Source organism: Moschus berezovskii, chromosome X (assembly GCF_049115385.1).
Source record: "Moschus berezovskii isolate FMDL1 chromosome X, NW_MosBer_1.0, whole genome shotgun sequence".
In the NCBI taxonomy this organism is placed as follows: Eukaryota; Metazoa; Chordata; class Mammalia; order Artiodactyla; family Moschidae; genus Moschus; species Moschus berezovskii.
The window spans coordinates 29,634,084-29,655,856 of record NC_142488.1 but is presented as its reverse complement, the minus strand read 5'-3'; the positions used below and the strand labels follow the sequence as shown (position 1 = coordinate 29,655,856).

The following is a 21,773-nucleotide window of genomic DNA, read 5'->3' as shown; positions in this document are numbered from 1 at the left end:
CCTCTTCCCCTTGGAAGCAAGCCTACCAGCCACCATGTTCTGCCCAACCTGCAGTCCACTGTACTCGCTCAGGTGTCACTCCAGGACCTTGCTTCAGACTTGTAAGCTCCTCCATCCATTAAACCACTGATGTCTCTGTCGCCGACTCTAGGTTCTTTCTTTGATCTGGAAGCTGGGCACACAAAGACCTTGGAGGCCTGCGGGGTACAGTCCAATGTTACCTTTCTCCTAACAAAAAAATGAAGCGTAGTTTTCTGCTGTGGACTGTGTAACTAACTTACCTTAGAGTATTTATTTGACTCTGAAATATAACTCCATTTTACTGAAAACTTCATTTTCAAGTACTGTTTTCAAATGCAAAGATTTGGTGTAATTCTGTCTTTTATATAAAACACTGTCATCATGGGAATAGTACCAGTGTGACTAGGTTTAAATATGATTTACTGATTCTTTTAAAGGAATAAACATTAGCCCTGATCCAATAAAATTTTCTGTTCCTAAGTAGCAGAAATAAGAGGTTCAGCTTCACAAATCTTTTTAAGTGAAAAAGTAAGCTATGTTCCTATTTCAGGAACCATGAACTATAGACTCACAGCTTTTCCAGGCTCTCTTTACACTCTTAATTTGAGACCCATTCATCCAAAGGATTAGGACCATGAGATTTCGGGTCTGAAACGATAGGAAGTATGTGCTTTGCTCCTAAGAGTAATCATGCTATTGCTTCAATAGCGTGATTTATAACCACTTAACAGTGTTTTTATTTATGATTACCTCTCCTTCAAAAGGAATTTGAAATGGCTTGGTGAACATGATTTAAAGAAAAAAACATCATAATCTTATTTTTGTGCCTATAACAAGCAATTTTCCCTTTGCAATTGGTACTTGTTTTCTACCTTTGATTTTTGGTTCCTATTGTGTAGTTCATAGTTACTGCACTTGTGGGCATAGTGTGCTCTTCTACAAGTTAAATGAAAACATGAATTGATTTTGATGGAGCTAGTTGAGCTACTTCAGTTTGTAGCTAGTGTATTTGCCATACCTGCAGTTTGTAAGGTGTTTACTGACCCAGAACTTTAAAAGCTAAGTTTAACTCAGCACAATCAGATGAAACTAACACAAGATAGCAGTTACATTTCCAGTGTCATTATGGAGACGGAGTTCAAGACTTTAATATTGGGATTTGTCAAACCCTTTGGTGTTTCAGTTATAGGATGTGTTCAGATTTCACTTACAAAGCTGCTACTCCGATGATAAATTGAAACTCAGCTATAACCAGAGTATAAAAACCTTTTTATAAACCCTTAAGTAATAAATATGCCACCAAGTGGTTGCCTGCCTTTTGGTAAGTTTCCAGAGCATTCAACTGAATATTGAATTATACAACATGTGGTGTCAATACATAATTTAAATAATATTACTCCAGAATTGAATGCCATGTTGCTTTTATGTATTAGAAAGGAACTCGTGTATTTGGGTGTCTAAGGGGTCAAAAGATGGTATCTTAGATTGGATTTCCTGGAAGCATGCTCTGAGACAAAAAGTTGCATTCATTAAGTTTAGTGGGAACGAGTATTGATAGATCTACCTGTAAGGAAGTGAGGGCGGTGTTACTGGACAGAGTGGGAGAGGCTGATCCACAGAATGGTTGATACTGCAACCATGGGGTCGCAAAGAGTCAGACACGACTGAGTGACTGAACTGAACTGAACTGAAGCCAAACTGACAGAGAGCTTGGAGCTGGATTCATCCTTCATAGTTGTCTAAAATTGAGGCAGGTGAGCTGGGGATTATTATCCTTGTACTGACCAACAGCAAGTCTCAGGGAGGGATGCATTAGCAGTCATTATTAATAGAACCTGGTGTGTGGGTCCATCGACTCCAGAAGAAGTGCAGTGGGGCCCCACAATATCCACCACAGAGCTTTATTGGCATATTCTTCTTTACCCCACAAAGGTTACAAAGAAGGAGGTGTCATGACAGAAAAAGAAACTGGTCGTTTTTCCCTGGGCCTACATGTGTCAGAACCACTGATATTTACAGGATGGTCTTTATTTTGGTATTCAAAGATCTCTTTTAAATCTCCTTAGCCCAGAAGGGAAAGGAAGAAGTCCACACTTCGGCCGGTCTAAAGATTCCTTTTTTAAAAGTTGTAGTGAAAAACACATAAAATTTACTATCTTAACCATTTAAAGTATACAGTGTGTTAAATTTTTGCCATTGCACAGCAGATCTCTATAAATTTTTCATCTTGCAAACAGAAATTCTATAGCATGTGATAGGATTTCCTTTAAAAAAAATTTTTTTTTTTTACTGTGCTGGGTCTTCATTACTATGCACGGCCTTTCTCTAGTCATGTTGTGTGAGTTTCTCGTTGTGATGCTTTTTCTTGTTGTGGAGCACAGTGGGCTTCAGCAGTTGTGGCCAGTGGGCTCAGTATTGTGGCTCAGTAGTTGTGGCACACGGACTTAGATTCTCTGCGGCATGTGGAATCTTCCCTGACCAGGGATCAAACCCAAGTCCCCTGCATTGGTGGGCAGATTCCTATCCACTGTACCACTGGGGAAGTCCAGGATTTCCTTCTTTTTTAGGCTAAATAATATTCCATTGTATACCTATACCACATTTTCCCTATCCATTCATATGTCAATGGACATTTAGGTTTTTCCCACCTCTTGACCTTTTTCAAAAATGCTGCAATGAACATCAGTGTCCAAATATCTCTTTAAGATCCTATTTTCAATTCTTTTGGATATACTATATATTCAGAAATATGATTGCTGGGTCATATGGAAATTCTAGTTTTAACTTTTTAAAGAACCTCCATACTGTTTCCCACAGAGGCTGTACCATTTTACACTCCCAACTACATTGCACATGGGTTCCAATTTATGCACATCCTTACCAACACTTGTTCTTGTCATTCTCTCTCTCTTCCTCCCTCCCCCACCTCCGACTTTGATTTGCATTTCCCTGATGATTAGTGATGTTGATACCTTTCCATGTGTTTATTGGCCATTCATGTATCTTCTCTCAAGAAATGTATATTCACATCCTTTGCAGATTTTTTTTTTAGATGAGAAGTGATTTATTAGAATAGGACACCTGTGAGGCTTACAAGTGGGCAGGTGAGAAATACCATGTTCCAAGAACTTAGCAGGCTACAGGTTTATAAACAAAGGAAAAGTGGGAAGGGGGAGAGACCTTCTTTGTCTTTCTTGACCATACGGCATGTTTTCATCATTAGTACCTCCTCCAGGTTGAGCAGGGGAGTTGTCTAGTTCCTGAGTTAGACAAGCAAGGTTCACAAATTATTGTTTGTTTTTTTTTTAATTGGGTTTTTCCTGAATCCCTCTTTCATCAGTCAACTCAGATCCTTCCTTCTTAAAATATAGATTGCTTGGGCATTTCCATCTAACTTACTAGATTTTTATCCTGGAGAAGTATTTTAATTTATCCAAATCTTAGTTTCCTCTCCTGCAAGTTGATAGCAATGTTGCTCTCCCTGCCCACACTCAGGTGTTATGGTGAGAAGTCAATGGAGAAAATGACTGAAAAGACACTTTTATGCTTTTATACTGTACAGCTCTGTACAGATGTAAGGTATTATTATGAATTCAGGCCAAAAGAATTTACATGTTAAGACTACTTAATACTGCTTCATTTATGTTGGAGCTAATGGTTCCTTTGCTTTGTTCTGGCTGATGAAACTCTAGATTGAGACTCTAATGAATCAGTCTCTCTTTCCACCACCCTCCCTCTCTCTTATGCATCCCTTCAGGATTCTGCTTCATTCTAATCTGGATAACAACAGCAGCAAATGTTGGTTGAGGCCACTGTGTATCAGACATCACACTGGGTTGGTGATGAAGAAAAAGATAAATTTGATCCTTTAAGTAGCTTATCTCAAGGGTGAGGCTTGTGAGGGAGGGCCTGGCACATATTTAACAACTTAAAAAACTCACTGCTAGTTGTTTTGCTTCTGAGGGTAAAACCATAGCTTATCCAAGCAAATATGAGACTCATTTGGACTGAATTATGTAGAGAACACTGCTTACCTGGTTTTGTTCATGTTTTACTACAGAATCTTATCTTTAATATTCAGGTAGGGGCAATTCTGTTGAAAACAAACAGAAGATTGGATCCTTTAAGAATTTTTCAAGGTGCTAAAATTTTTGATAGAACAGCAGTGTATTTGCTATTATGAGAACTATGCAATGTTCTCTAGCTGCTATGCTGTGGCTAGTTGCTCAGTCGTGTCTGACTCTTTGCAACCCCATGGACTGTACCCCACCAGGCTTCTCTGTCCATGGGGATCCTCCAGGCAAGAATACTGGAGTGGGTTGCCATGCCCTTCTCCAAGGGATCTTCCCAACCCAGGAATCGAACCCAGGTCTCCTGCACTGCTGGCAGAGGGAAGCCCAAGAATACTGGAGTGGGTAGCCTATCCCTTCTCCAGGGGATCTTCCCAACCCAGGAATCAAACTGGGGTCTCCTGCATTGCAGCCAGGCTCTTTACCAGCTGAGCTACCCAGGGAAGCCCTGTTTTCTAGCTGGTTATACCCAAATGAATATATGCATTTTAATCTGATGTCAGTTTTAGAATTGATGATCATTCTTCATCAATAGCATGGTCTTTTTCATGGTCTGATCTGACTTTTCTTCCCTTGTTTTCTGCACTGGGCTGCCTGCTTCATGGCTATCATTATTACATTCTCTACTCTTTTCATTTACATAGTTTTAAGTGTACTAACAATGAATTTTTACTGAGGGCTTGGCTTTTCAAATATCCTATAAAATATTGACTGCCTGAATTATAGGCATCATAGAATGATTATGTGTATCTTCAGGTCTCTGTTTTTCACACTTTAACTGGAAGACTCTTTCTTAACTGTGTTCTCTTTGCTGGATCAGCATTTGTTTTATTTCTGTAGCAATGGGAGGGCCATTTTAAACTTGTTTTGGATGGAAGTCTTTAATTGGTAAAAATGGAGGTTGTATCATTTATTGTTCTATAACGAGTGACTCCCACATGCAGTGGCTTAAAATAGGAATAATTTATTTAGCTCATCATTTGGGGGTCTGCTTTGGATTGGGTGTATCTAGGTGATTCTTTTGTTAGTCTCAGCTACTCACTCATGTATTAATGGTCAACTGGTAGTCAATGGCCTCACTCATTGATTATTGGATGAGACAATGGATGTGACAGAGCCACTTGCCTGTCATCATTCAGTAGGCCAGTGAAGTTTGCATAGTGGTGAAAGGTTTCCACGCATAGTCCAATGGCCAAGAATTTCTCAAACCTTTTCTTGTGTCGTGTTTAATAATATCCCATCCATATTCAATGAATGGAGAAATATACTATGGCTCTTGATGGGAGCATCTGGAATGTCTCATTACAAGGGTATAGATGCAGGAAGAGAAAGAATTTGTGGCCATTTACTCTCTACCAGAGAGCTTTCACTTTTATCATCATGACATTGCCTGTGTCATATTATTTACTGTTCCCTCATAGCTATAGCTTCAAGTATTTACTGTTTCTTCAGTGCCTGCCCAGTATCCTGTAGCTAAGAGAAGCGCTGAATTTCACTTAAACTATACTTCTAAGGTATAGGAGAGCATAAACTTAGATGGACTTAAAGCAGGGGTCCCCAACCTCCAGGATCTAATGCCTGATGATCTAAGGTGGAGCTGGGGTAATAATAATAATAGAAATAACATGCACATTAAATGTAATATATTTGAATCATCCCCAAACCATCCTTCCACCCTAGTCTGTGGAAAAGTTGTCTTCCACAAAAATGCTCCCTGGCGCCCAAAAGATTGGTGACCACTGGTATGATGTGATGTAATGTGCTGTTCAGTTCAGTTCACTTCAGTCACTCAGTCGTGTCCGACTCTTTGCGACCCCATGAATCACAGCACGCCAGGCCTCCCTGTCCATCACCAACTCCCGGAGTTCACTCACACTCATGTCCATCAAGTCGGTGATGCCATCAAGCCATCTCATTCTCTGTCGTCCCCGTCTCCTCCCACCCCCAATCCCTCCTAGCATCAGACTCTTTTCCAGTGAGTCAACTCGTCGCATGAGGTGGCCAAAGTATTGCAGTTTCAGCTTTAGCATCAGTCCTTCCAATGAACACCCAGGATTAATCTCCTTTAGAATGGACTGGCTGGATCTCCTTGCAGTCCAAGGGACTCTCAAGAGTCTTCTCCAGCACCACAGTTCAAAAGCATCAATTCTTCGGTGATCAGCTTTCTTCATAGTCCAACTCTCACATCCATACATGACCACAGGAAAAACCATAGCCTTGACTAGACGGACCTTGGCTGGCAAAGTAATGTCTCTGCTTTTTAATATGCTATCTAGGTTGGTCATAACTTTCCTTCCAAGGAGTAAGCGTCTTTTAATTTCCTGGCTGCAATCAGCATCTGCAGTGATTTTGGAGCCCAAAAAAATAAAATCTGACACTGTTTCCACTGTTTCCCCATCTATTTCCCATGAAGTGATGGGACCAGATGCCATGATCTTCATTTTCTGAATGTTGAGCTTCAAGCCAAACTTTTCACTCTCCTCTTTCACTTTCATTAAGAGGCTTTTGAGTTCCTCTTCACTTTCTGCCATAAGGGTGGTGTGATGTAAAAGATGTCCATGTCCACTACAAATGTTAGGCAAGTATATAAACCGCACACACACACACAAACACACAGGAGAAGCAGAGAGATTGAGGAAGCAAAATTTAAAACCCTTTGAGTTAGTGATTCTGAACCAGAAGCAATCCGCCTCCCCACCTCCCCTCCCCCTGCCCCGGCCACTTTCAGAGACATTTGATAATATCTGAAAACATTTCTGGTTGTCAAAACTGGGAAGGTACTCTGGCCAAGGATAATGATAAACATCCCACAAAGCACAGGTGAGCCCCCCACACCAAAGACTTATCCATGCCAGAATATCAACAGCGCTAAGGTTGAGACACACTGCTTTTTATTGACTGCATGTGTGAAGAATTCATATGAGTTATGAGTCCATATATGAATAAGAATTCATGTATACAAGTTAAAAGATTCAAGTGAAAAAAAGGGGAATGACAAGGTTATTTCTGTCTTCAAATCAGTGTAGAAAGGATCCTTGTTTGGGTTAAGTCAGGTTGGAGATAGTCCTCAAGAATAATATTCAACTTGTGGGAGGAAACCAGATTTACTTGATTTTTTTTTTTTTGGCCACCACTCTGTGCAGCTTGTAGGATCTTAGTCCCCCAACCAGGTATAGGACCTGGGCCCTCATTAGTGAGAGTGCAGAGTTCTAACCACTGGACCACCAGGGAATTCCCACACTTGATTTTTATAATCCATATTTTTGTGAGTAGTTCAAGGTGATCTTCTCACCCTAATTAGAATGAACATTAGATGGTTTTGTGGATATCATAGGCTATAAACTATAGCTCTTGGAGTCAGAAGTATTTGAGTAGTTAATAAAATTATATTTTGAGTGGGACATGTATGAAAAATATCTGATGATCATATCAGTCTTAGAAATAGGTATAGTGGTTATGTATACTGTCTTGGCATTGTCACTTGTTAATGTGAAATCCTGAGTAAGGTATTTTACCTTTTAGTAAAATGGACATAATGCCAACCTGAAAATCATTTGGAAAACATTAAACAGGGCTTATCAATAACCTTGCCTGGCATGTAGAAAACCCTGAGTAAATGATTGTGGTGATAGTGTAGGTGGTGGTCTCTTTCCCAAATGGTAGAAAATATTTCTTACTTGGATTATATACTTAGTAGAAGAAAGGAATCAATTAAAAAGTGACAAAGTAGCGTTGCTAAATGTCTATGGCTCTTACTGTCAACTAATTTGTTTCTCAAGTCCAAAAATATAGTTGGTTATCATGAATCCTTAAGTTCCATTTCTCCAGGACTTTCCATGTATAATACAAGCTCCTACACAAGCTCCTACTGTGCTAATTGATGATAGTTGAATCATATATATTATTTCCTCTTTAGAATGATAAGAAAGAGTATAGACAAAAATACATGTTTATGGATTCACAGTGTTTGTTTCTAATTGTTCAATTGTACCTGCAGACTACAAATATTTAGAGAGAAGTGAGGTTCTTTTAGAGTCCATACATGATTTCTAATTTTGGTACCATGCACTTTCTCATATGGATTTTATTAAACTACACGCCATCCTTCTAAATACTCAAAAAGAAAACTTTCCCTGTGTTGGTTGCATGGAGAACAGTTGTTTTATCTACTGGTGATATGGATAATAGCTAAAACAGTCTTTCCTATAGCTAGTGTTAGACAGTAATTCAATCTAACCACATATACAAAATGGTACTTTTTAGATATCTGTGTTAGTGTGAGTCCAATAATTTATCATTTAGTCAGTGACTGATTTTTCAAATATCAAAGGGAAGAAAACCAAAAATTACCCACATTCATACAACAAAGCTAGAAATAGATTATGTGTTCCTTGTTGTCTTATCCACCAAAGGAGACCTGTGAATTACAGAAAAACCATGTGTGAATACTTCAAAGAAAGTATTCCAAATACATTGTGTATGTGTTTTTTAAAAGATTTAGTAGTTCCTCTAAAGCTCTAAGTAAAGCTGTTAGTCTGACTAATCATGTACCCTCGAAACCAATTAAAATTTTAGACTACAGAAATGTTCTTCAAACACTTTTGAAAAAATGAGAGTTCCCTCCTCAAGCCAACACCTTTTAATTAACAAAATACTCAGAGCAAAGCTGTGGTTTGCAATAGTATATTACACCTACTGTTACTCATGCTACTATTCCAGTGTGCCAAATTTGATTCCTTTCAGCAATTTTGAGCTTGAATTTTTGTAAGCTAACTATGGAAGGGAAATAGTTTTTGTAGATTTATTTTAATTTTCTAATGAACACATATGAAACACATTATGCTACAATTAGTAGTCAAACTACACAGGGTCTGTGTGTGTGTGCATGCAATTATCTCTTCATATATACGTATATATGATGTGTCAATCTGTTTTTCTTTTTACCTATCTCCTTGGCTTAGTTATACACATTTTAATACATGCTGTTCTGACATGAACTGATTAACCAAGGACACTAGCTCCTGTTGCTGGAGGGACGGTTAATAGTGTGACACCATAAAGACTCTTCCCCATGCTGGAAGAGATACTTTCTCCTTCAGACTTGAGAAGGATGACCTTGGTTTTAAAGAAGCAGAGATTTGAAGCAAGCATTACTAGGGCCAACTTCTTGTGACCCTGGGCAGTGGCCTGAGGCAAGGGGCAGATATCTCGACAAGCATATCAAACTGCGGGGGCATTAAACAGGAAGAAAAGGATCCCCACTGACCAGAGGGGAAGTCATTTTTGGTGCTCCTTAAGGTGGAGAACCTGGTGTGCTTAAGATTCTGCGTATTCATTTACATATCCTAACTGCTTCCTTGATTAGGGTTATGGGTTGAGAGAACTCAACAAACCCTCTTTCCATCTTTTAAATTATACAGTTAAAAGAAGATTCCCCTGTAATGAGTAAATACACCTCCCTGACCCTTGGCATCAAGATTCTGTCACTTAGTCTGGGCAAAACCACTTAAACTGCCTCTTGACCACCTAATGAGGTGATTTGCTTATGTTTTTAGTAAAATGACATGGAAAAGCAACAACCTCATTTTTTTTCTCTTTAGATAAAAGTAAAGGCATCTGAAAATGCAGTGTGTGTTGATATATGATATACATAATAAAATAAGACCTCAAAAACTTTCCTCTGAAGCATATTGCTTAATAAAAAAATAAATAAAGTATATGCACATACATGAATCTAGAGGCAAGTCTTTTTGTGTTTAGTTGCTCAGTCATGTCTGACTCTTTGCAACCCCATGGACTGTAACCCAGCAGCCTACTCTGTCTGTGGAATTCTCCAGACAAGAATACTGGAGTGGGTAGCCATTCCCTTCTCCAAGGATCTTGCCAACCCAGGGGTTGAACCCAGGTCTCCTGCATTGCAGGCAGACTCTTTACTGTCTGAGTCACCAGGAAAGCCCCTAAGTCTTTTTAGGAAGAATGAAATATTTTCCAAGTAGTATTATAGATGGAATTGGCCCTAAAAATGTGTGTGATAGATGAAAATTTGCCTCTTTCTAGTTTTTATAGCACTTTTTTGTCTATTCTTGGAGACCCAAAGTTTCTAGAGTTTAGAATCCAGCTCTGAAGTACTATCAGCTACCCTGTAGCCATCTTAAAATCCCCAACCCTAATAATGGTGCAATATCTTGTTCTTCCTAGTGATTATTTCATTTTAGTAATAAAATGTTAAAGATTCAATATGTTTAAGACCCAAAAGACTAGTATAACTCTATGCCTCAGAGAGATTTTTAGTTGAAAACTTACCCTGGTACCCCCCAAAAAAGACAGAAATCTAGAGTTGGGATTTTCTGAAAAGGAATTGAGACTTTTGTCTGGGGAAGGGAGAGGAGTTTTTATAAAGTATATAGAGCATGTGGAAGGGCAAAAAACTGTGAGATGATCTGTTCTAATTGGAGAATGCCACATAGAGACCGAGGTGACTGAGAGCATGGGAAGAATGGAGGGAGACGAGGCTGGAGTAGGAAGTCTGGTTCAGAGAGCACAGGACCTGGAAAGTCATGCTAATTTAGAAGGTGAGCAGCCAATAAATATTGGTCAAGCAGCAGAAGGGAAAAAACACACGGTGTATCTACTGTTAGAGCAGTGCTAGGAGGATCAGTCTCATTCATGTATTCAGAGGTCATCAGTTGAACATCTACTAGATTCTATGACGCCCTTCTCTTGCCCTCAGTCTTTCCCAGCATCAAGGTCTTTTCCAGTGTGTTAACTCTTCACATCAGGTGGCCAGAATATTGGAGCTTCAGCATCAGTCCTTCCAATGAATATTCAGGGTTGATTTTCTTTAGGATTGACTGGTTCGATCTCCTTGCTGTCCAAGGGACTCTCAAGAGTCTTCTCTAGCACCACAGTTCCAAAGCATCAATTCCTTGGCACTCAGCCTTCTTTATGGTCCAACTCTCACATCCATACATGACTACTGGAAAAACCACAGCTTTGACTATGGCCTGCCTGATGAATCCGTAAATCAGATCCTTTGCCCATAGCGGTGGCATAGATGGCTGCATTGCTCTGCCTCTTAACTCTCCTCTGAATCTTTTTCAGCTGTCTTTGTACTTGATACTTTTTTCCCCATTGGAGAATTTTGTGATATTACCCTCTCAATGTTAATTGTACCTTTTAGTCATCTTAAAACATTATTTTTCAATCTCTGGTCCTAGCCTTTCTTTCCAGTAGACTTACCCACCTCAAAAATGTGCTTTCCAGAAAACAGTTGAAGTCTGATGATTCTCTGCTTTCTCATTCTTGGCTATATAGAAATTCAAGATGACATGATCATTTGCACTTCACTAAGCTACCTCTTTGTTGGTCAGAAACAAGTCTAGAGAAAAAAAAACCTCTCATTGCTACTCTTTTGACAGTGAATTTTTCAACAAGTCAGTTAAAAAAAAAGCGTCTGACATCTCCCAGAACCTTGAAATCCTCCCCCAAATACTGTGTGTTGCCAGGATATCTATTGTTTTGTATTTTAAGGACAACCTGTCCATATTTCCTAGTCAGCTAGGCATTCCGCAGTTAGCTCCTACGGTGATATTTTATTTTAGCTCTCTTTTCATCCTCACCCATGTGTTCCTTTCAGGAATTCAGCTCCTCTCTTGGAATCCCTTTTAAGATTTTTAGAACCTATTGGCTCCCATGCTTTCTCCTACTAGACTGTGGAATCACAGGATGCTATTTCTGCTTCAGATTTTGTTTCATTCTTTCTAGAAAAAAACCTTAGAGTAGTGAGATAGCTTTGGGAAACTATTTCTTCTCCATCTCCTCAATATCATTGTCTTTTAAGTCATTACTTCTTGGCATTCGTTTTTTGTTGTTTTTTTTTTTTTAAGTCTTTATTGAATTTTCTACAATATCGCCTCTGGTTCTGTGCCCTGGCATTTTGGCCATGAGACATTCCAGATCCTAGATCCCCAGCCAGGGATCAAACCCACACCCCCTGTACTAGAAGGCAAAGTCTTAACTACCAAACCTCCAGTGAAGTCCTAATCTTGGCATTAGTTTTTTATTCTATCTGTCACCTCACTGGTTTTTTCTTTCTGCCTTGTTCAAGATTACTTCTTCCACCTGTAGGAACCTCTTGTTCTCCCCAAGAATCTTGAGAGATAGGAGACATGCCTCCATTCCTTTCATCATCTTCTCTAACAAAAAGACAACCTTAAAAAAGCTGAAAGTGATATGACCATGAAAAGTCATTTATGGTCACATCAGAATGGAATGCCATATGGCACATTTTCTTCATGCTTCTAGAACAATTGCCTTGTTGTCCATACCTCTAAGATTTCCCATTGAGATGCTGTGTTTTGCAACTTTACTTCAAAACTTTCCTTCTGAATTACACAGGACACTTTTTCTTCACTAACAGGATCCTGGGTGTATCAGGCTCCAGAAGCCATTGCCTATGAACTCAATGTGACACTCCTTATCCTTCATCACTCACCTGCGATAATCCAGCTGTTTGTTGATATTTAGTATCAGTTCACACCAGCAAATTCAGTCCTTCAGTACATATAGGGCTATACCAGGCCTTTGGCTGAGTTTTTCCCAAAATATTTTATATATTTCAATCCCTTATCTCTAACGTCTCACCATATTTGTTTATCATTCTGCTCCTTATTTATCATATATATATATATATATATAGTAATACCTAACACTATACCTACTAGTGTCAGGAACTATGCTAATATTTTTCCTTTTACTTTCCTGGTATTGTGCTATGTGCATTTCTTGTATTAGTCATTAAATCTACACAGTTGCCCCTATGACATTAACCCTATCATTATCCTTACTTGCTGAAGAGAAAACCTGAAATTTAGAGAAGTTTGGTAACTTAACCAAGGTCACATAGTTCCTAAGACAGAGAGTGGTACTCTTTCCCGGAGGAGTTTACTCTGGAACTTCAGATCTTAACTATTACCATATGCTACCTCACACTACAGTGTTCACCACTATTCATATTATTTTAATATTTCTTAGTAATTTTGAAACCATATTTCATTATCCAAATGGAAAGACTTTACTAGTTCTGATTTTTCAAAAAGAACTAGCTTAGATTTTCTTCACTGCTAGCCTCTTTATTACCAGTCTGAAAGCAAAGGAAAAAAAAACATAAGCTGCTCCCAATATAAAATACAGAGCAAAGACAAGAACATTTCATTGGCTATGATTTCTCTAGAGTCCACCACCAAAGTAATTTACTTCCTATTCAGGGAAATCATAAGTTCGAAATAAGATCCTATCCAATCTTTATTTTTTTCCCCCTCTTAATTAAAAAAAATAGGTAAAACTTATTCACCTGGCACAGTCTGAATACTTTCTATTTTTCTTTACCAGTTCCACAACCTGTATAATTGTCATTGAGAAGGACTTTCTAAATTAAATTAATTGCTCAGCCATGAGGATAATCAAAATCATTTTGAAAGACTGTTAAATGTTTATTAATGAAAAGTTGGGATCTTTGAATTTTTCTATCATGCAGTACTATCTAAAGTGTCCATATGGTTAGGAGAAAAGCACATGTCATAAATAATACTTCGGTTGAAATTGTTGCCCTTACATCAGTTTTATTTTTATTGAAATTGTCTTCTTATCCTGTGTTTCTAATATTTTTTTCCTTTTTTTTTTTTATTAAAAAATTTAGCACCTAGTCAGACTGTTGCTCTGGTGACACAACCTGTGGTTGCCCAGGAATCCGCTGTCTCCAAACTAGAAATGCCATCTTCCTTGCTGTTGGAGGTCCCTGCACTGGCAGATTTCAACCGGGCTTGGACAGAACTTACCGACTGGCTGTCTCTGCTTGATCGAGTGCTGAAAGCACAGAGGGTGATGGTGGGTGATCTTGAAGACATCAACGAGATGATCGTCAAGCAGAAGGTATGGGGAAAACAGATCACAGTTGGCAGAGGTGTGTCTTGAAAGTGAAGACTCTCCACAAGTCTCTTAACTCTCCTAGACCATTTCCCACCAGTTTTGATGCAGCTTTTTTCCATCAGCCAACATACTCCTCTGTTTACTCTGTTCAGTCCAAATATGATCAAGGAAACAAATTAATGCAGTTGTCTAAAACAGCCATAAACTGCACAGGAACACTGGGAGTAAAAGAGCATAACCCTTAAAGTATAATTGGCTTAATAAAATTCACTAAACAACTAGTATTTTAAAAATCTATTTTACATCAAATAAATACCTCATTTGAGCTGTTTACATTTAAACTGTTTGTTTTGGTACTCTGCAGCCAAAATATATTCCAGAATCAAATATAATAATCTGGGAATTGGTTATTCAGTCTTCTGAGTTGTCCATGCCAATTTTCCTCCTCCAGTGATAAGGATAATTGAAAATAAGCTACAAACAAGAAAAGTAACAAAGCATAATGTGTTTTTAAATAACATAGATCTTAATATTCATATTTACTTAATGCTATGCTCAAACATGTTTTTAATGCAAAGATTGCATTTCTCAGCCTCATTGCAATCCACTCTGCAAAATTATGACATCAATGAGAGACATAAGAATACACTGAAATAAATATGATTTACCTAGCTAGAACAAATATACTGTATGTCTTTTATATTTCTGAATGAATAAGAAAAGTAGTTTTGAAAGGTTTATATACTATAGCTTTTCACTTGTAAATAATTTTTCAAGTCTTTATTCTGAAGAAGTAATAAATTGTACTGAAGTTGTTTAGCTGTTACAGAGCTACTTTTTGAAAAAACAGGGAGTAGGGGCAGACAGATTTCTTTTTAAAATGAACTTCAGCAATTCAGTAAGAATGCTAATTATTTAATAGTAAGCAACCTGCAGTTAAAGTATCTTAATCTTAGACTCAGAAGACCTGAATTCAGTGGTCTTTTCTTTGTTATTTGCAAGTGGCATAATTGTGGTCAAACCATTCTCTGGATCTTGGTTTCCTCTTCTGAGAGCAAGGCTCAAAGAATTCACATTCACATACATCATATAGTATTGGTTATGTGTGAATATAAAGATATGTAAATGTATATATAGTTATCTATATATTTATGTAAATATATAGTTGGTTTTATTACTGCTTTATGACAAGTATCATTAGCAAAAGCAAATGAAACTCATAGATATCACACTCCTAATAAGTAGCAGAACAAAGATTCAAATCCAAGTCTGTCTGGTTTCTAAGCCTGTGTTCTTACTATGTATACTGCCTGCCAGTATTAACTGTAAATGTAGCTGCCATTTGGTGATACACGAGTATTTGTATATATAGTCTGTGTCAGATGCAATGCTAAGTATTTTACAGTTGCAATGTGCTGATATATACAGCAAGCTTCCCTGGTAGCTCAGTGGTAAAGAATCTACATGCCAATGCAGGAGACTTGAATTCAATCCCTGAGTTGGGAAGATCCCCTGGAGAAGGAAATGCAATCCACTCCAGTATTCTTGCCTGGAGAACCCCATGGACAGAGGCGCCTGATGGGCTACAGTCCATGCAGTTGCGAAGAGTCAGATATGACTGAGTGACTGAGCACACACACACATTATATACAGAAACAAGAGGTACATTCTTTCACAGTATTATATTGAATTATACCAGTACTTCTGGAACTACCCCTAGCCAGAGGAGGCAGTGTGTTATAATGTTTAAAACAAGGACTTTGAAATTAGATTGCCTGGGTTTAAAGCTTGGCTCCTCTACTACAGCTGTGTGACCTTGGGTGAGTTATTCAACCTCTCTGAACCTGAGGTCATCTGTCTATACAATGTAGATAATGATACTATCTTCCTTATAGGAGATCATGAGGATGCAATTGGGTTGTACATGGAAATGCTTCCCACCTTGCCTTGATCACTGAAACTATTCAACTAATGTTCACTTCAGTTCAGTTCAGTTCAGTCGCTCAGTCGTGTCTGACTCTTTGCGATCCCATGAATCACAGCACGCCAGGCCTCCCTGTCCATCACCAACTCCCGGAGTTCACTCAAACTCATGTCCATCGAGTCGGTGATGCCATCCAGCCATCTCATTCTCCATCGTCCCCTTCTCCTGCTGCCCCCAATCCCTCCCAGCATCAGAGTCTTTTCCAGTGAGTCAACTCGTCACATGAGGTGGCCAAAGTATTGGAGTTTCAGCTTTAGCATCAGTCCTTCCAATGAACACCCAGGATTGATCTCCTTTAGAATGGACTGGTTGGATCTCCTTGCAGTCCAAGGGACTCTCAAGAGTCTTCTCCAACACCACAGTTCAAAAGCATCAATTCTTCGGCACTCAGCTTTCTTCACAGTCCAACTCTCACATCCATACATGACCACCGGTGATTAATATTAGATTCTAAGCAAGCTATATAAATCTGCCTGTTCATGGCCTTTGTGCTGTATGTCATATAATAATATTACATGAAAATAAGAGCTTATTTCCATACATGGACCCCATTGTGCTCATGACATTACAGCCTCCTTGAAAAGCCAGTAGATACTAGAGTGGGAAAGGCAGTATACACTCTCTTGTGAAATGTGATGGTCTTTAAATTACAGGTCCAAAAGTAATTCAGAGAAGTTCAAGTGCCACGTCTGGGGTCACAGAAAGCCAGTACAGTTGTCAATCCAATGGGAGATTGCTTCCGAAATCCACCATGGATAACAAAATCTGCAGATGCTCAAGTCCTATAGTTGGCAGATAGGGAGGGTCAACTCTGATAATTAAAAAAAAAACAAACATGTAATTGGACCTGCACACTTCAAACCTGTGTTGTTCAAGGGTCAATTGTATTTAAATTTGTTCACACACACACACACACACACACACCCTGTAATCTCTCTTCTTTTGCTAAATAGTAGGGAAGGGATGCTTTTCCTGCTTCTTCCCCTTATATTGAAAAAAAAATTATAAAGATCTTGCCAATTCTTGCCTTGTATAGCTTCAGTCACTACATGATCAGTAAAATGACTCTAAATAAACATTAAACAAATTGTTTGGGGGGGGATAAAAAAAAGATGAGTTTGGGGAAGTACTTATTATGATATCAGAAAATAAGTATCTCCTTTATATGGAGTTTTAAATAAAGAAATTCTAACTTTACTGTTTGAGGTATAAGACATGAGGCAGTGTCCCACAAGTGCTTTATAAACTGTAAAACGCTATCTGCCTATTTATTCATGTATTCTTATAGTAAGTTTATATTGAGCTACTGCTTAGCGCCTGGGAAATACAGAGTTGGACAAGATGGGGGGAAAAGCATTGACAGCACTCTGATAGAAATAAATTTTAGCACATATTTAGCATTAATGATGTCCCAGCCACTTTTCTAACTACTTTGTGTATCTGTGTGTGGACTTAGTCACTCGGGCGTGTCTGTCTCTTTGCAACCTCATGGACTGTAGCTCACCAGGTTCCTCTGCCCATGGGGATTCTCCAGGCAAGAATACTGAAGTGGGTGGCCATGTCCTACTCCAGGGGATCTTCCCAACCCAGGGATCAAACCCTAGTCTCCCGCATTGCAGGCAGATTCTTTACCACCTGAGCCACCAGGGAAGCCCTTGTGTATACTACTTAATGTTTACAACAGTACTGTGAGACTTACACTAAAGCACAGTGAGGTTAAGTAACTTACTCAAGGGACTTCCCTAGTGGTCCAGTGGTTACAAATCTGCCTAGCAGTTCAGGGGATACAAGTTCAATTCCTGGGTGGGGAACTAAGGTCCCGCATGCTGTGGAGCAACTGAACCTGTGTGCTACAACTAGACAATCCATGTGTAACAACAAAAGATCCCTGCATGATGGAGCTAACACCTGATGCAGTCAAATCAATAAATAAATATTTTAAGTGGTAACTTTCCCACGGACACATAGTAAAAAGACAACAGTGGGATTTGAACTCAAGCAGTCTGGTCCCAGAATTCCCACCCTTAATCACCACAGTTTTCTGCTTCCCTGGATATCCCTGGGTGATGTTCCAGGGGCTAACTTCATGGCAGGGACATCTAACTAAGCCAGAGAGGAGGATGGATGTCAGGAAAAGCTTCTTGAAGAAGATAAAACCTAAGCCAAGCATTCAGGAACAAGTTGGAATTAACCGGGTAGATTAAATGACAGAGGCCAAGTGCTTTTCACTGAGGTAAGCAGTGCAGTATGTTATAGAAAGTGTGATTCTATCTGGCTGGAACTAAGGGGATGAGGAGGGAATTGATGTTGCATAGAGAAGGGTAGCGGAGAAGGCAATGGCACCCCACTCCAGTACTCTTGCCTGGAAAATCCCATGGATGGAGGAGCCTGGTAGGCTGCAGTCCATGGGGTCACGAAGAGTCGGATACGACTGAGCAACTTCACTTTCACTTTTCACTTTCATGCGTTGGAGAGGGAAATGGCAACCCTCTCCAGTGTTCTTGCCTGGAGAATCCCAGGGACGGGGGATCCTGGTGGGCTGCCATCCATGGGGTCATACAGAGCTGGACACGAGTGAAACGACTTAGCAGCAGCAGCAGCAGCAGCAAAGAAGGGTAGAGCTAAAATATGGGGATTCTTCCTTACCAGACTACAGAGGTTTGTTTTTTTTTGACATGTAATATTACAGTAGTTTCAGGTGTACAGTGTAGTGATTGGATATTTTTATCCATTACAAATTTATACAGTTTAATTCATTAATCTACTATAAAATAAACCATCCTACACAACTATTACACTATCAACTAAGGAGTTCTAATTATGGCCCACAGGTGGTGGCAACCCTTAAGGAATTTTAAACAAAGAAGTATTGATAAAAGCATCAAATGTAGTTTAGTTGCATATTATTGATAGTTAGGTTTCTCTCCATGCAAGCAACAGAAACATCCTCTGATTAAATCAAACAGAAAGTAAACTTGCTCTAATTACCATGAAGGCAGTGGGAAAAGACTGGGCTTCCCTGATGGCTCAGTGGTAAAGAACCCACCTGCCAATGTAGGAGATGTTGGTTCAGTCCCTGGGTCAGGAAGATCCCATGGAGAGGGAAATGGCAACCCACTCTAGTATTCTTGCCTGGGAAATCCTATGGACAGGAGCCTGGCGGGCTACAGTCCATGGGGTTGCAAAAGAGTTGGACATGACTTAGCAACTGAACAAAAACAATGAAAGACCCAGAAAAAGAAAAGGGATCTAAGTGTGCCTGGGCATTTAGTTAGCAGGCTCTACTTGAGTCTCCTTGTGATACTCTTTTCCTCTTTATTCTGTGTAGCTGTTCAAAATTTAAAGTCCTAGGAGTCCAGCTGACCTTGCTTAGGTCACACCCCCACCTCTTAGCTAAAAGAGAGCAGAGAACATTGATTTAAAGCCCCCTCCTTCAAAAGCTCCTTACACTGGAGGAGAGATCATTTACCACCCCCCAACACCAGTCTAGGCAATATGTTTATTTCAACTTTGCAGTATAGAGACCTGAAATAAAATTATTTATGCCCCAGTACTATAAATATAATTTTGACAACTTCACATTCAGTAATTGGTTCACCAATAAACATAGATTGCTTTATGGATAATGTGAATGAAATGTGATAAATAAGCTTCATTTTTTACAGAGATTAGAGTTGGGGGATTGTAATTGTAGCTGCAGAGCATCAGAAATTAGAAAAGATGATGTTACAAAACATCTTATGACTCTGGGAGAACTTAATTTTGATTTTATTAACTTCAGATCAAACTTTAGAGATGTAGTGATTAAAATGCAGTCCCCAGAAAGGGAATAACAAGATGGCATTTGAATAAGTTAGCTTTTCATAGTTCTAGACCTGAAATTGAAAAATCACACATTTGATATTAAGCTTCTGTTCTCCTTTAGCGTAAATTGTTTAATTAAATTCTTATCTTAGAAAAAGATGGAAAAACAGTGGAAACAGTGTTAGACTTTATTTTGGGGGGCTCCAAAATCACTGCAGATGCTGATTGCAGCCATGAAATTAAAAGACACTTACTCCTTGGAAGGAAAGTTATGACCAACCTTGATAGTATATTAAAAAGCAGAGACATTACTTTGCCAACAAAGGTCCGTCTAGTCAAGGCTATGGTTTTTCCCGTGGTCATGTATGGATGCGAGAGTTGGACTGTGAAGAAAGCTGATCGCCGAAGAATTGATGCTTTTGAACTGTGGTGTTGGAGAAGACTCGTGAGAGTCCCTTGTACTGCAAGGAGATCTAACCATTCTAAAGGAGATCAGTCCTGGGTGTTCATTGGAAGGACTGATGCTAAAGCTGAAACTGCAATACTTTGGCCACCTCATGCGACGAGTTGACTCACTGGAAAAGACTCTGATGCTAGGAAGGATTGGGGGTGGGAGGAGAAGGGGACGACAGAGAATGAGATGGCTGGATGGCATCACCGACTCTGTGGACATGAGTTTGAGTGACCTCCAGGAGTTGGTGATGGACAGGGAGGCCTGGCGTGCTGTGATTCATGGGGTCGCAGAGAGTAGGACACGACTGAGCAACTGAACTGAACTGAACCATTTAGAAATGAAGATAATATTTACTAAGTGAATTACATTAAGCAAAAATTGGATGTTAAAATTGCAACTATAATTTTGTAAAAGATTGTTATATGTAGCCATTAAAATATTAAGCAACTCGACTGCTTAATTTTAGAGTAAAAAATATACTATTGTAGAGGAATAGAGATGTGTGTGAAATATGCAAATTAAGCCTTTAAAAGTAAAACACCCATGAAGCTCTAAGTTTATGTTCTAAAGTTAGGCATTTATAGCAGAGAATGATTTGTAATAGATAGTGTCGGAGAAATCTGATAAAAAATGTTTTTCTTATTTCATCACATGTTTAAGTAAAATTGCTCTGAAGTAAAATTGTTTTAACAATTATTCACAATTTTCTTTTACTGACATAATATATCCAGTGAAGGAGAAAATATGTCTAGAGTTTTCTCTGAAAGTGATGATTAAGTATGACCCTTAAGGAAGGGAAGTTGGGGAAGAGACAGAGGAAGGGGAGGAGAGAAGGAAAGAAAGAGTGGAGGGAAAGAAAGAAAGGGAGAAGGGAAGGGAAGCAGGAAGGAAGGAAGGAAAAAAGATAAGAAAGGATAAATAGAAGGTGGGATGGAAGGTAAGGAGGAAAGAGAGAGGTTGGGGAGCTAGAGTTGTGAATGGAAAATCTGGGCAGAGGTCGAGGCAGTGGATAGATAATTGGATTGTTATCAACAGATAGGATTTACATGGCCATGAGATATCATTATTTTTTCTACTAGTGTCTGATTACCTGTGCTAAATATATTATAGTCTTTTTTCAAGTCATTTTGGCCAGGTGTTCAGGGTAATTCACCACTAAATCTGAACCACGGGCACTTGTATTGAATAAAGAATTGAATAGGCAAAGAGTTTTGTCCTCTAGTAAGACCTCTCCAGGTTGGGGTTGAGACAAATTGACCAATCTGGACAAGATAATAGCATTGTTCAAGATTCATTTTTAACTGCACATTATACTGCTACCTGGGAGATTTCATTACCAAAGATTGAATAAGCAGTTTTTGTGGGTACAGTGTATATTTAAATGGGTAATAATTACTTGGATGTGCTTAATTTTTTTATTGTTAAGGTTAGAGTTTTTAATAAAAATTCTATGATTTTTTTTTTTCAACTCTGGCTGTATCTACATACAGAGCAATTGAATGGCTCCAGAAGC

The 21,773-nt window shown here is 38.9% G+C and overlaps 1 protein-coding gene across 6 annotated transcripts in view; it reads left to right on the top strand.

The window, feature by feature from the left end:
- The window catches only part of DMD (dystrophin), a 2,246,075-nt gene that overhangs the window by 1,537,222 nt on the left and 687,080 nt on the right, over window positions 1–21,773 (top strand). For all 6 annotated transcript variants that reach the window (XM_055393453.2, XM_055393450.2, XM_055393451.2 and 3 more), the window contains one exon: window positions 13,789–14,021. In XM_055393453.2, the coding sequence (XP_055249428.2) occupies window positions 13,789–14,021 (233 nt within the window). The remainder of the gene's footprint in view (window positions 1–13,788; window positions 14,022–21,773) is intronic.